The following is a 15,113-nucleotide window of genomic DNA, read 5'->3' as shown; positions in this document are numbered from 1 at the left end:
ACTAAACCTCTTAAGAAATTCAAAAGGTTATAAAATGACATACCCTGTATTAAATGTCTTAAATCACTAGGTTATACAGACTAAATTTTCCTAGCCTTGACAACTTTGATCATTTAAATTATAATCCATTCAATGGAAATTCATTTAAATTAATTCAATGGTATTAACACAATCCAAGCATCTGATACAATCCTTACCATCATGATAACCTATCTTGCATTTCTTTATGTTCTTGGATACAACGTAGAGCAATAATAACAGCTTCCTTGGTAAACGAAGACACACATTACATCCATTATCATGGGTTCTTTTCAAAATTACCCAAATTTAGGCCATACATTACATCCATTATCTATGTCAACAAATTTCTATTTATTTTTTTTATTTTTTTAAATGGCCTTGAAAAAGATGAAACAGAAGAACAATGAAGTTACTGCATTCACTTTTATCAATTTTGTAAAATAAAGCTGTCTAAAGTTACCAATAGGCGTATATAATCTTTAGGCATTCCTGTGCTAAGGAAACTACTTGCATAAGCGGAGAAATCTAACCTACCCTAACTGTAGTATGATGTAATTCTTGATGATGTTCTAAACAAGCCTAATGTGTTTGCTTATTTATAATTTAAATGGCAAACCACACAAATACCCTCTAAAAAAGGAAAAGAAACAAAAAACAAAAATGTTGCATATATTATATAGTCTAGTTAGAAAATGTCGCTTCATTCTAAACAAACCTAATGAGTTTGCTTATTTATAATTTATATACTCAGTTTAAATATATCTGTCATACATTGTCCAAAGTACCCTGCTAAACCAAATAAGGCCTGAATAACTCCTTCACTAAACAAAGAACAAGCCCTTTTTTCATAGGACATGCAAAATAATATGCTTTTAATCAAGTGAGACGAATTATAGTATTAATGTGGAAGTTCATTGAATTAAGTGTAAATGAACACGCCTTCAAAATGCTTTTATAATGACATCTTATGATCAAACATAAACATATAGGAACTACAAACCAAATCACTCATCTTAAATTGGAAACATTGGTACCACGAGTGTTTATTCAATGGAAAAGAACCCTTTAAAATCCTCTCTAAATCAGCCCTTCTTCATGGCTTTTAAAACCCAGAAAACCCCCAAATAAAACCAGAAAAAACACTCCTCAAAACCTTTAAATCTTATTCAAATTACCAGGACCCAAAAAAAAAAAAAAAAAAAAAAAAACCATATAAATAAAGCAAAACAGTTGCTAAAAACTCAATCTATGCAAAGAGTTTGTGATCCTCATAATGTTTTGTAGAATCTATATTGATACTCCATCTAATAACAAGTATGGAGGTAATAAATTACACTGAAGTTCATTAGGAAATTCCCCACGTCAATTTATAATATAACTTTATTCTTAACCATGTGTTTTCCTAAATAAATGTCCATTACCATCATATCTAATATTAAGCGGTAGTGATCTTTGATGACGAGAAGCTTGTAGGTAAACAAGCATTACCATGGTTATGAACATGACGCTTCTCTTAAAATTACATACAGCCTCATTAACATTACTGTGATTTATTATCTCTCACCAAATGATTTTTAAGGGCCATGTTTGGAATGAGGAGAAACAAAGGTACAAGATAGTTAATATATTACCAGACAGGAAGGGTTGACAATTATTACCCTCATTAGGTAGTAATCTATTACCTTCTCTTCCTCCTCTCTCTTCCACCAAATACTTATGATCACCTCGCAACCATCCCATTTGCAACCCCTTTATGAATATTACCCTGATGTCCCCGTTCTAAGCATATAGTAAGTCATAACTCACTATGCAGTTATCTAGTTTCACTCATTCACTACTGCTAATGAACATTTTGCAGGCTTCTCTTTGTTCAATAATATCCATAAAAGTCTTGTAACTAAGTGCTCATCTAGGCTGAGCTAGATAGCTTTGGTTGCTATTAGCTCATAATCACACCTATAAACCACACAGAGGAAAAGCCACTGTTCTATTTAGGCATTTAGGAACCTCCGTGTTTTTTCTCTTCAAAATGACCTTTAAACATGATCTATAGCCAGTCAGCCAATAACATACGTTCCTCATGTTTAATAAAATGATAATTATTTATGTTCCAACCATCAGCTGAAAATAACCACCTATACAACAACATAGCCTTACAAAGTTATCTTATAAATCATAGCATGGAAACCATATATAAGGGAAATAAGAAAAATCCAATCAAATAACATACAATGATATGCATACAACACATAGTGAAGGCTAATTTTCATATGGTTAAAGATGAATAATACTCAGAATATGGGAGCATTTACAAATTTACCTGAAGCTGATATGGATCTGCCACCATAAGGAGAAGGGAGGGCTTATGAACTCATTACCATAAGTCATGGGTTATCCTTATTATCCATTCCTGGAATTTGGACAGGGGAATATCCAAAAGGCATTGGCACACTCCCTGGAGCTGAGAGTGTGGGCTATCCAAAAGGCATTGGCAAACTCCCTGGAGCCGAGAGTGTGGCCTAAGAGGCTCACCATTAGTAGGAGTGCTGCTGATATCCCGATAGAAACTATATTAGGCAATTTATTTTTTCATTCGCGAGGAGCTGGATGAGAAGAAACTCTCACGTCCGGCGCTCAACGGACCCTTTTTTTGAGATACAAACCCCTTTTTTAATTTGAAAGCCATATTTCGACCCGGACGTTTTCTGTATCAAAAGTGTCATGATATGCAAGCAGCCTTCTTTCTACCCATCCCAAGATAGCACTCAGAAACTTAGAGTATACTGTATCCCTCGTTGTCTTTGCATCCCTTGCTACTTCTTTTAGATGACCATCTGCAGTTAGGAGTTCCAAGTTCAACTTGACCAGTTGCAACAAAACGATTACAAAGAACCCATGTAAAACAGAGGTTATGCAACAACTGGATAATGCCAAGAATAGGCCAAGTTTTCTTGGTCCATAAGTTCATCAACCTCTTCAATAACTGTTGATACAGAGAGGGAACCCATCAGCCCAATGACAAGAATCAGACAATCCATCAGCTGCTCTGCAAGCCAAAGCCACTACAGCACTACGAAGAACTTGCATTGATTCGTTATTATACTGGTCTCTCCAAAGCTCCACGAAGAAACTTTTGAAAGTTGGGCAGCAACTTCAGCTTTAAGATCAGCTTCAACAATCGTCCAATTTTGTTTTTGCCATGAGTCATACTCTTGCTGAATGCTGATCAGTAAAGTCTGACAACTTCAGCTGTTGTAGCAGCTCAAGTGGCAGTACCAAGTTATCAATACGCTTTCCAAGCTGTGACAAGAACATTAAATCAGTCACTGGATCAGTTAAACTTTGGTTAATGTCTAAGACCCAAACAAAATACTTCCTCTTATCCATGCTGCATAAAGATCAAAGATAATAGCAAATGCATTGAATTAAAAACAAGCTGAGTTACCAACTCAAGCACTTTCAGCGCTTCCTCTCTGCAACATGCCTTGCTCAGTTCAGCCTCAACAAGAACCACTTCATCAACAAGGGTCAGGGGCCATTAACATACTGAGAAATTGCAATACTGAAGTCCCAGGAAGCCGAATACATTCTGAAGTAGCAAGAATTCAATATTGTGTCCAAAAAAAACACTCCGAACTCTCATCTTTCTTTCTAAACTGATCTATCATTCTAAAATGCATCTTAATTCTTCTACAACATAATTATCTTAATTATTTTTAGAAAACAAGTATTCAGCGTCCAGAATTTCAAGTGAAATAACATCTTAATAAAAATGATAAGTCTTTACTGTTTAGCAATGCAACATGCTGCCTGAAGATTATATCCAGAACTCTCAAAGCTTTGTTTCACAATTAAGAATATCAAAAGTTCTTAGAAATCCAGATAAAAATATTAGGCATATATCAACATACATTGTCACAAAAGGAAAAAATGTTATGAATCTATTCATGGCTAATGCCAATATCAACATTAATATCAAAGTACAGCAGCCACAACCAACAGGAACAGTCACTTACAAACAATCTACCTTAGACCTATATTAAAGTTCCACCTAACACATAACCTTCTTTGCACAATTTAACAAAAAAATCTTCCAAATAGCAAGGAACCAACTGACTGGTAGCAAGTTCAATATACTGACGATTCAAATAATCTTCACTGTCAGCCTTTTGAATAAAAGGATCTCCGGTTCTTTGACTCCTATCCTTGAACTGTGCATGCACCAATCTCACATATTCGAGAAAATGTTTTTGATACCAATTTGGAGCATCATCAGTGCCAACAGAGTTGTAGAAGTGTCCTACGCTACCACCAGTGTGATAAACTCTTGAAAGAGGAGTGTTTTCTGGTATACGCTTTGCAAAATCTTGTTTAACTTCGACAAGATATAAGAAATTATCATGAATTTCCGAATCCAAAGAATTCCTTTCAGGTGCAGACTCACCCATAAAAGGGACAAACCCATCATTAGATAGAGGTGTTGATCCTTGAACCCACTCCTTATACACCAGCTCGTAAAAACCAAATCGTGCAGACCAGTCCCAAAGGCTAGGGTGATTTTTAATCACAAAACCATTTTCCGTTTCCATTGTCTTCCTTAAATGCAGCAAACCATCAGGCAACTTAACCCCACCCAAAATTTTATTGAAAATAATCCCATCCAATCTCAACATATCAAGTTTGGCTGACTTTTCTTTCAAAACTTTAGCTTCATCCTCAGCTGGGTTCGTGTTTCTAAAAGTCAAAATGCAATCCACATCAACCACATATTTATCCGACATCAAATGATACTCTCTTTTTTTAAAAAGAAAGTTCTCGGTGTTATGTAAATAACCATGAAATTCATCAGCAGCGTGAAAATCAACAACCGCTTTTAAGATGCTCCTTATGATCAACCTTGGATTATCATCTAAGCGCCTACTATCCCAATTGTCCATGCAATCAACTCCATTTTTTTTTTTTCGAATCTTCTTGATTCCAAACATCATATAAAGCAGACCAAAGATGAAGGTCTACTTTTTCTTTCCTTTCCAGCCAATCTTTCAGTGTAAAATCATATTTGAGACTTACGAGCTCTTCTTTCATCGTTAACACAGTTGGTCTAGGCTTTTCATCTTCTTGAAGTTCTTTTACTTTTACTTCATCTTCGTTCACTTCGTCAACTTCCATATCATCTGCTACTTGCACTTTTTCCACCACTTCTGCTACTTCCACTTCCTCTTCTCCCAAATCTTCTATGTTAGCTTTATGTACTGGAGATTTAGCACCCACATTTTGTGCTTTAGAAGCAGGTCTCTTCATCTTCTTATCTTTTCGCTTCTTAGTTTTTTCCACCTGGAAATCATAAATCAAAAACTAACATATAACAAGCATAGAAACAATGTTATGAATTGCCAATGAAAATGATTTTTCAAAGTCATTATTTGTTTGTACTTTGAGATTTTTCAAATTCCCAATGGTGGATCCGTGCTTTTGAGAATCCTCAATAGTGTACATAAACTTTTTTTAATCTCAATGGCTTCCCAAATGTAGTTTTATGGATGGAATATTCTGTTAGATAACAAAATTTTCCATTAAATTTAACCCATAAAGAAAAATAAAAACCCCCACTTCCACCCAGCACCGCCTACCACCACCCAATCAGTGTATGAAAAGGCGCAAGGCGCACTGAGGCGCTAGGGGTCTTGGAGCCTAGGCGCAAAGAGCAGGCGTTAGGCGCGCGCCTTATCGAAGTGAGGCGCACTTTCACATAATTAAGCCTTTTTTCACTCATATGCATACATAACCCACTAAAATAAACCATCATAACACATAATAATTTAACAAAGGTTCTAAATATTATCATTTTAGATCATGTTTAATCATTTTAAGCAGCAAAAGATACTACATATCAACATAGTTAGCATTAATATGAAAAGGATATGGAAGATTGGCATTATATATAGTCTTCTTCTTGTGCAATGTCTTCCTCCATGTCATCTCCATCAAGTGATTGATAGCCTTCATCGTCTTCTTCCTCCTAGCCTGTGCATCTCTTGCTCTAACTAAATCAATGAAATCCTAACAGAAGAAGAGGACAACACATATTAAAGGGAAGAAAATGTATGTTTTATAATTATTATTATTATTATTATATACATTTATTATTATTTAAAAATATTTTTATAAGTTAGTGGCTGTTTTGTCAATAAAATAATGGTGGGCATGTGATATTTAATGGTGGAAATTGGAAAGCAATAAATAAGTGGTCCATGGAAGAGATAAATAATGATTAAGAAAATAAAAAAGTTGAAAACTTCCTCCTCTATATAAGAGCAGTTGAAGATCAGTAAAAAGAAAAAGAAGATGAGAGAGAAAGAGATGAAAGTAAGTAAAAAAAGATGGAGAAAAGATAGCACATAAAGAGAGTACCTTTTTGCTTTCTTCTTCTTTCTTCTTCCTGCTTCAACGTGATACTGCTACTTTCTTCAATGTTCCATTTTCAAGCTAGGGCTTGCTGGGTGTACGTGTCTTCTCCTTTTCTCTCTCTTTTTTTTAACCTTTCATCTCCACCCTTCTAGACTTGTCAGCTCTCATAATCTTCAAATTGGGCTTTGGCCCACTTTCTGATTGTTAAGGGAAGTGTAATAACATAGTAACATATAATATTATAATAATACAAGCATACACAATTTTCAACAGAAAAATTTAAAGAAGCACAATATCTCAACACCTTGCGCCTCAATGCCTAGGCGCGCCTTACCACAAATGCCTCGCCTAGACTCAATTAAGCGCTTACCCCCGTGCGCCTTGAGCCTTAGCGCCTAGGTGCGCCTCAAGCGCGCCTTTTCAAACACTGCACCCAATACCATCGGCCTCCACCCCAATTCCACCTAACGACGCCGGCAAAACTCCCTGAACCCACCCAATACCGTCGAACCACCCTCAAACCCCAAAAACAACCCACGAAAACAGCCACCACCCCCTCAAACCCTAACAACAACCCACGAAACTGCCCACTACCCCTTGAACCACCCTCAAACACCCGACAGCCCATGAAACCCACCGAAACCACCCACCACAAACCGACATTACCCACAAAACCCCAAACCACCCACGAAACACTACCCCTTTTCGAGCCATACCAGCCACCTCCTTCCATCCACCCCCACCCACTTTCGAACAATTAAGGGATCTTTTTTGGTGGTTTACGTGGGGAGTTCAAAGGAGACAGGGATTGGGATAGTGGAGGTGGAAGGCGGTTGTGTGTTGACCGATTAGTTCTGGGGTGTATGCGATGGCAGCTAGTGGTTTAGGTGATAGCTGGTGGTGCTAGGGTGGTGATTGGCGATGGAGAGAGAAGAGAGGGGGTTAAGGTTAATATTTAACAGTTTTAAGCAAACACTAGTTTAGATATATTTTTGAGATTTAAAAAAATTTAGATACACCATTGAGAATTCGTTAAATAACAGGTACACCATTAGAAAGTTCCCTAGGTTTAATTACCGTAGGCTCGGGCAATGCATTTGTAGGTAGATAAGAGGCCTTCTCCAGTCTTGAAGAAAATTCCAAAGTCCAATCATGTACCCTATTTCATATTTCAATTACAAAATACAATATGTTAGATGATGGTGTAGAATAATTATGATCATGATCATAATCATAATCATAATAATCATCATAATCATAATGATAATGATAAGATTATGATATGTCAAATTATAAATGCTAAAACACATGGCACATACATATTACATTTCACTCCAGCTGAAAAACCTAATGTCTTCCCCAAAGTATCCTTTAAAGTCTCCTGATTGTGCAACACCAATTTTAGTTAATCTGATAACTTAAAAAAATACAATTTTAAAATGAAATTTTGAACACAACTTACAACAGTTGTGTCAGAGCCATCTAAACCAAATCGAAAATTGTCTCCCCAGGACATTACCTGTAAGAGAACAAAAAGATTATTACATGTAAGAGAACAGAAGATATGATGTAAAAATTAAGATGAAAAATTCGATTAAAAAAAATTTCAAGACACTTACTATAACAATGTTATCAACTGATGCATCCACGATCTCAAAAAGAAGCCTAAAACAGCGATGATTAGCTTCTTTAACTAAGTAGTCCTCTATAATTTTGTGTTGGTATTCCTGAATAAGTATTTACAAGTTAAGCGTCATAATTAGAATTTGGTTTCCAAAACAAAACCAATAGTGATAATTTAGTACAATATTAATAACTTATAATACGCAGGTCAAAACTTTATAAGCCATATAACACAAAAGCAGCTAATAATATACTTTCAACTAAGATAAAATTGAAAGATAAAGGTAACAATGTTTGCATACTTTATTGTTCAAAAAACACAACTTTGTTGATAAAGGTGAGTTTTTTTAAACAACATGGTCATTAAAGGTACTTTTTGCAAAAAAAATGACATAAAAGGCATTTTCAGAAAAAAGTGGACATAAAAGGTGCATCCTGACTAAAAATTCTATTTTTAATTTCATCTTTGAATGTAGCCCTTTTTTACAATATGTATCACTTGTGTTTCTCTGCCTTGCCTTGTTGTCACTACATATCATGTTGTTGTTATCGGGAAAAAATTATGATAATAATTCCACCTTTTACTCATCTTCTCAAAACAGTCTGAGTTTAATTTTTCATTTTATATAAACCAACCTTTATACTTTATCCGCTTAAAATGGTCCCTAACATGTAGGCAATCTATGGTAACCCGTATAATAAGTTAATTGAGACATGTGTCATGCAAGGTGCAACAATCTCAATTTTATAATATTGAATAAAGAGATTAGACATAGATAATCCTCATCCTCACCTCTGGTACTACAATGATATCAAATTTTTCAAGATGACCAATCTGTCTTTGTACCACTGTTACATGATGATGTTCTGTAGCAACCTGATAAAGAGGCCTTTCTTTAAGATTCTCAATCTCATCCAAGGATCCGGATACCTTTGAAATTGACTGCTGACGGTCAGCGATCGTTTGTTTCACCCCAGCTATAAGATCTGTCTCTTCCTAAACGTAAAACATATGAAGTGCAAAACAAGAATCATTAATTAAAGCATGAAAAACACATTAGAATAAAAGGTAGAAGCATATAAACAAAAACAAAAAAATCTAGCAAGCTTTAAATAAATTAGATAAAACTCATGATTCAAAATACCTTGAAACCAACTAGACATATCTCTTCCTTTTGGAAAGGACATCTCTCCACAACAATGATTGAAACTGTTTTGGATTCATCATTAAAATCTTTCATTGGGCCATTTATACTCAGCTTCCATCCAAGATCAAAACATTTGAAAAGATGAACTATGAAAACAATGAATTAGAAAACGATATCTTAGTAATATATTTATTAATAACATATCAAAAGGAATAAAGTTGACATTAAAGTACTTCATACCTATAATATCACTTATAGCATTCACTGTAAGGTAAATGAACATTCCTTGAAGCTTTAAAGATTTCTTCACCTGCCACAACAACAAAAACAAAGTTTGAGAAGAATGAGGTTGAAAGTAGAACAAGAAGTGAAAGTAAAGGATAGGACAAGAGAAAGCATGGCAAACCAAAAAAAACCACAAAAAAGTTTGAGAAGGTACTATGAAGAGGGCTAAAAAGAAGATGCAAAGAGAACATAAATGTTAAAGAAAAAAAATAACTATAAAATTAATAATAAAATAGATAAGAGAAATTTTTCTAAAACCTTATACTTCCTCCGTAATAAAATACATGTTACACTTTCATAATATATATGAGACATATTTTATTAAAGTGTAACATGTATTTCGTTACGGAGGAAGTATAAAATTTTCTAAGATAGAAAAAATTGGCATCATAAATCCCAAGTTGGGGTGTTTCCCATCTTAATACCATATGTTCATTATTTCTAAATTATCAGTCCCAAGTTTAAATGCATTCTTGCCATCTTTAATTTCCTCTTTCCTCCTTAACCTCACCCATCAAACAAAATCAACATTCAAAACCCACTGCAATGATGACACGTGCAACCTGACCACAACATCCATGAATGCCTACCCTATCCAACACCCTCACATCTTCAGCCTTGAAGATTGTTGTCTTATTGCCCAAGCATGATAACAACCTTCAATTCAATAAAGATAAAATTTACATCAACCCACCTTCTCCAATACAACCTCAACAAAACAACCCAATGGTAATGAAACTTTGTTTCATTGTTTCTCACTTCCATAATCATGAAAATCAAACTGAGCTTAAATAAATATATTGTTTTAAGTCCAAAAGAATCATGGGTCGTGATGTGGAATTGTAGATCATAATGCTGTTAGTTGAGATGATTTTAGGGAGAGGAAACACTACCATTTAAAGGAAAAGGAAGGGGTTTAAGTAGGAACATAGTGCCCATTTCACTTATGTTTTCTTTGCTTTTCCAAAAGTCTGGCAGCAACATTAAGGAAGTAGGGCACTGCTAATTAGTGTTAGACAATTTTTATTTAAATTTCTATATTGTTGAAAATCATGTATTATTATGTCTCTAGTTCATATTAGAGTTAAAATAAAGCAAAACTCCGTTTTAATCCCATTAAAGATTAGGCAGCATTTTGATGCCCCATTATATATACATACTTCCTCCATTTTTTTATAGTTGCATTGCAAGAATTAAGGAGAGGATAGAGATAGAGAGAAAGAAATAATGGTACCCATGTGATAGGAGAGAAGTAATTGCCAAGAAAAATGATGCAAGTAATTTGTAACTTCCTAAAAAGGAAAACGATGCAAATAAAAAAAAATGGAGGAAGTATATTTTGCTAGTAGCAATGGAACAGCCAGTTGGGATGGTGGCAATAAAATGGCTTAGATAGTCCAGAAGGGAAAAAAGGGGAGGGGAAGAAGATTGTTGCCTATCATCATCAAACTTCTCTCCAAAATCATGACATGTGCGTATATAACCTTTTGGCGATCTATGAGTTGTGATCAATATGAGAAGACTATCTCTAAACTTGGGATTATTAAGATGTAACCAAAACTTATAATTTCTAAAAGCAAAATAAAGCAATAATATATTATATTGTGAACATGCCGAAAAACAAACCTTCTCAAAATGTCCAGAAATTGTAAGCTTCGAATTAGATTTGTCAGAAATTTTAAGCAACATATCAGCATAGCCCACATCAATGACAGCATCACACCTCTTGGGCATATCCTATATTAAACATATTAATATTTAATGTTATAAAAAAATAACAAAAAGGCAAAAGGAGATAATAGTAATGATACGTAATTCTTACTGTATCACAATGAAAGTAATTCAAGTGGCAGCAAGTTTGTTCAATATGTTATGTGAGAGTCAGATTAGGGCACAGGGACAAAAATTAATTTTGTTTGTGAATTGGTGAGAATGTCGAATGATAGAATTAATAGAATAATGAAGGAAAAACAAGTGAATCTCAAAACTTTATAAGAATTTAAAAATCTCAATCCAAATAGTTTGGTTTAACTAGAAAACCTTAAGCAATCTCAAGCAAAAGCAACAAACGTAATGTTTGATAAAAGATAAGCAACAACACACTTATACATATGGCACTACAGGAAAGTGAATAAAAAACTAAAAATTACCTAATATATGATAAGGAAAAAATGATATAATCCAAATACCACATGAGCTAATTATAGTCACTTTGAACCACATCAAGTAATTACCTTTGGCATAATGTCAACACAAATGTCAGTAATACGCTGTTTCAACTTTTCGGTGACATAAGTGCTTAGAATCTTGTGTAAACAAGAAGTGCACTCAAAACTGTTAACCTTAATCTGTGTTTTCACCCTGGTACCAAGAAATGCATCCAGTTGGAAAAAATTGCAATTCTTTGGCAGAGGGGGATCTTTTAAGGATGGGAGTGGATGAGTCTTAACATCCAATTGCCCTGATGACCCTGCAAATTCAGGTAACAATATATAAACAAATTTGAAAAGATAGACTAAAATTTCATCAGCAAGAGAGAGAAAAATGGATAAGGATGAAAAGATACAATCAGTTCAGCTCAGAATAGAAATGTCAATATAGTAAGACAACGTAAAGTTGGAAGCAGTTAGCTGTGTAGAGAAACTACGAAAAAACTGAAACATTTCCTAAAGTGACCACACCACCACAGCGAGCACTTATGCCACTTCAAAAAAAAAAAAAAAAAAAAAGACCCACAACCTTCTCATCATAATCTTCACATATACATTAGCTTATTAGAAGAAAATCAGTCAACATCTACGATTAAACACGATATAATATTATTAACAATACAAATAAGCTAAAGCATCCCCTCAACAACCACACATTTTTTCTGTTAATAAATTAGAAAGACAAAGCAAACAGAGAAAGAGAATGAGAAATGAAAATAAGATTTCAAATCAGAATACAGAAGATAGGCACGCGTACATGTTGGACAAGAATACACAGAGTCATATATGGCCATCTTTTCATGCTCTGACATATCAAATACAACAATGATGTTTCAAAATTCCAGATTTCAGAAAAAAAATTCAGAGCACACACATTTGAGAGAAAAACAAAAACAAAACAAAACAAAAAAATATTTCCTCTTATTGCAGTTATTATTGAATGTTCTCTAAGAACATGAATTCGAATATAATTAAAGTGACAGGCATCCAACGTTGATACACAAAGAACAAAAGATACCTCCAAATGATGGCCAAGTGCTAATGGAAGTAGAGAAGGCAGCATCTTCTCCCTTCATCTTTTAATTCTAGAAAAACCAATTAAAACAAATTATGTTAGCAAAAAAAAAAAATCAGTACAATGTTAAAACACTGTTCTCTCACTTTCAAACTTCTCGCCTTCCACGAATATACTAGTTGCCCTTCAAAAATGCATGTAGAATCCTCTAATTTCTTAACAAGCCAGCAGATTCGAAATAACCAAACACTAAACAACAAATACAAACCTCTATAGTTTACATTTGCCACAAAAAATAAAAAGATAATTCAAACGAATCAAATCCAAACAAAACATGTGTAGAGATTTCCCTAATTATGTAAATCTAAACTCATTCAATTATAGAGAAGATATAATAAAAAATAAAACAAACTATTCTATTGCACTTCTCATTGACACTCTGATAAAAGGGACACCATATGCGCCATTGCAATGTAAGACTTAATTCTATTGCACTTCTCATTTACACTCATATATTACGTAAAACCAATAGATTCAACAACCTTAAACCCCAAACCAAAAAAAATACAGGTAGAGATCTATCCAATTATGTAAATCTAAACTCATTAAATTAAACAGAGAAGATATAAGTAAAACAATCTACCAAAAATCAGAAACTAGGGAGTATAAATCATCACCAACAGATATAAAAGGACTCCGTTTGCGGTATTGCAATAAGAGTGACACCAGAAAAACACAGCCATAGCCAGATTAACAAGTTTAACAGATGAACCGCAAAAGTGTATTAAACACGGATAGTTAGACAAAGTACCAAACAATATCAGCTCAATATCATACAATACAATCAAACAAGGATACAAGTAATGTACCTTGGCAGCAGTAAAGGTTGAAACGGACTGGTTAAATAGAGCAGCAGTGACAACTTGGAGGAGAAAGAACTGGCAGGGGCATGCCCAAACAAAAAATCACAAATAAATTCATAGCTAAACCATAAAAACTCCCAAAATTCAAGGATAAACATGACTCAAATCAAAAAACATAGAATAATTCATACCCACGTCATGAAAACTACCAAATATCAGAAAATAAACAAGATCCAGATCAAAAAACACAATATCATTCATACCCATGTCATAAAAACTCCCAAATATCAGAAAATAAACACTTTATCAAGCAATAATATGAATCAGTTAGTCGAAATTTATCAACAAAGCGACAACAATAAAGTTTGTAGGATACTACTTTCAGCTATGGATGATAATTAAGTTGTGTTAAGGAACTCTGGAGAGTAGCAAACTAGACCTAGCAAAACATACAGGCAAACAAACAAAGTCGAATTCGAAATTAATCTTCAATATGATTATATGAATCAGTTTTGTTAGTCGAAATAAATTCATCAACAAAGCAACAATATGATTATATATAATAATAAATTATATGAATTTGGAAAATATGAAGGATGAACCTGTTTTTCTTATTTTCATTCATGGAAACCCTAATTTCTAAATGTCTAACTAAAAAAGGGAAAAAAAAAAAAAAAAAAATACAAAACATAACATGATGCAATCAAATCAAAAGTGAATGTTCCTAAGATTGATTGACCTGATATTATTTTCGATCGAATTAAAGACTCCGCACAGCACCGCGCCACACCACCGCTTCCCGCCGTCCCTCGACAAGCCCACCCTGGTTGACCGCCGAAGTTCGAAACCCAACCCAACCCTACACTACACTACCCTGGTTATTGTTAGTGTTAGTGTTAGTGTTAGTGGTGAATTATGAGGAACAGAACATATCAGAGGGAGAGAGAAAAATAAGAGCTCCATCCTTTTTACTTTTTATTTAACTAGTCGAGCAATCGCGCGCCAAAATGATATTATCGGGTGTGGATATTTTGGAACGTAAGTGTGTGTATGCTATTAATCGGTGTAGAGTGTTTTTCTTTTCTTTTTTTTTTTTTTTGTTTTTTTTCCTATTTCTATATTGATTTTGAATGTATGACAATGTAAATATACTCTAATTGAAAATTGTAATTACGAAAGAAAGAAAGTGGAGCTGGTGGATGCGGAAGTTCGGACTTTCAGAAGAAAGAGAACTATGCAAAATCCTTTAGTGGACAACCAAAGAGTACTGCTGAAAATGCTGGTGACTGTATATTGGATAGGGCCTCTGTAGAAGACGGCCTGAGTAACTGAGATGCTAAAAAAGGAGAGGGAAAGTCTTAGTTTTCATGGGGACAGTTAAGTGATTCAACTCTAAAGAAGTTTGCACTAAGTGCTGATCCATGGGGTTTCGATAAGTCTAAGCAGTCTAGAAACTCATCTGGTTGGGGTTTCTGAAGGGACCAAGTTTGGAAAGGACAATGAGAAACAGGACTCTTAGGGGAAACCAAATTCTTCAACT

The 15,113-nt window shown here is 34.3% G+C and overlaps 1 protein-coding gene across 1 annotated transcript; it reads right to left on the bottom strand.

Annotated features, from left to right (window-relative positions):
- Positions 1-3,898: 3,898 nt before the first annotated feature.
- On the bottom strand, positions 3,899-14,398 carry LOC145589906 (uncharacterized). The gene is made up of 13 exons (XM_081646612.1): positions 14,313-14,398; positions 13,580-13,648; positions 12,714-12,780; positions 11,720-11,955; positions 11,112-11,222; positions 9,441-9,510; positions 9,198-9,346; positions 8,846-9,049; positions 8,049-8,156; positions 7,892-7,948; positions 7,749-7,810; positions 7,507-7,588; positions 3,899-5,355 (listed from the first exon to the last, which is right to left on the bottom strand). Exons 3-13 carry the CDS (start codon positions 12,769-12,771, stop codon positions 4,963-4,965), a joined length of 1,530 nt encoding a protein of 509 aa, XP_081502738.1. The 5' UTR covers positions 12,772-12,780; positions 13,580-13,648; positions 14,313-14,398; the 3' UTR covers positions 3,899-4,962.
- Between the last annotated feature and the right edge of the window lie 715 nt (positions 14,399-15,113).

Source organism: Chenopodium album, chromosome 17, assembly GCF_948465745.1.
Source record: "Chenopodium album chromosome 17, dcCheAlbu1.1, whole genome shotgun sequence".
Classification (NCBI taxonomy): domain Eukaryota; kingdom Viridiplantae; phylum Streptophyta; class Magnoliopsida; order Caryophyllales; family Amaranthaceae; genus Chenopodium; species Chenopodium album.
Note: the sequence above shows the minus strand (reverse complement) of the source record. Positions and strands in the feature narration are given on the sequence as shown.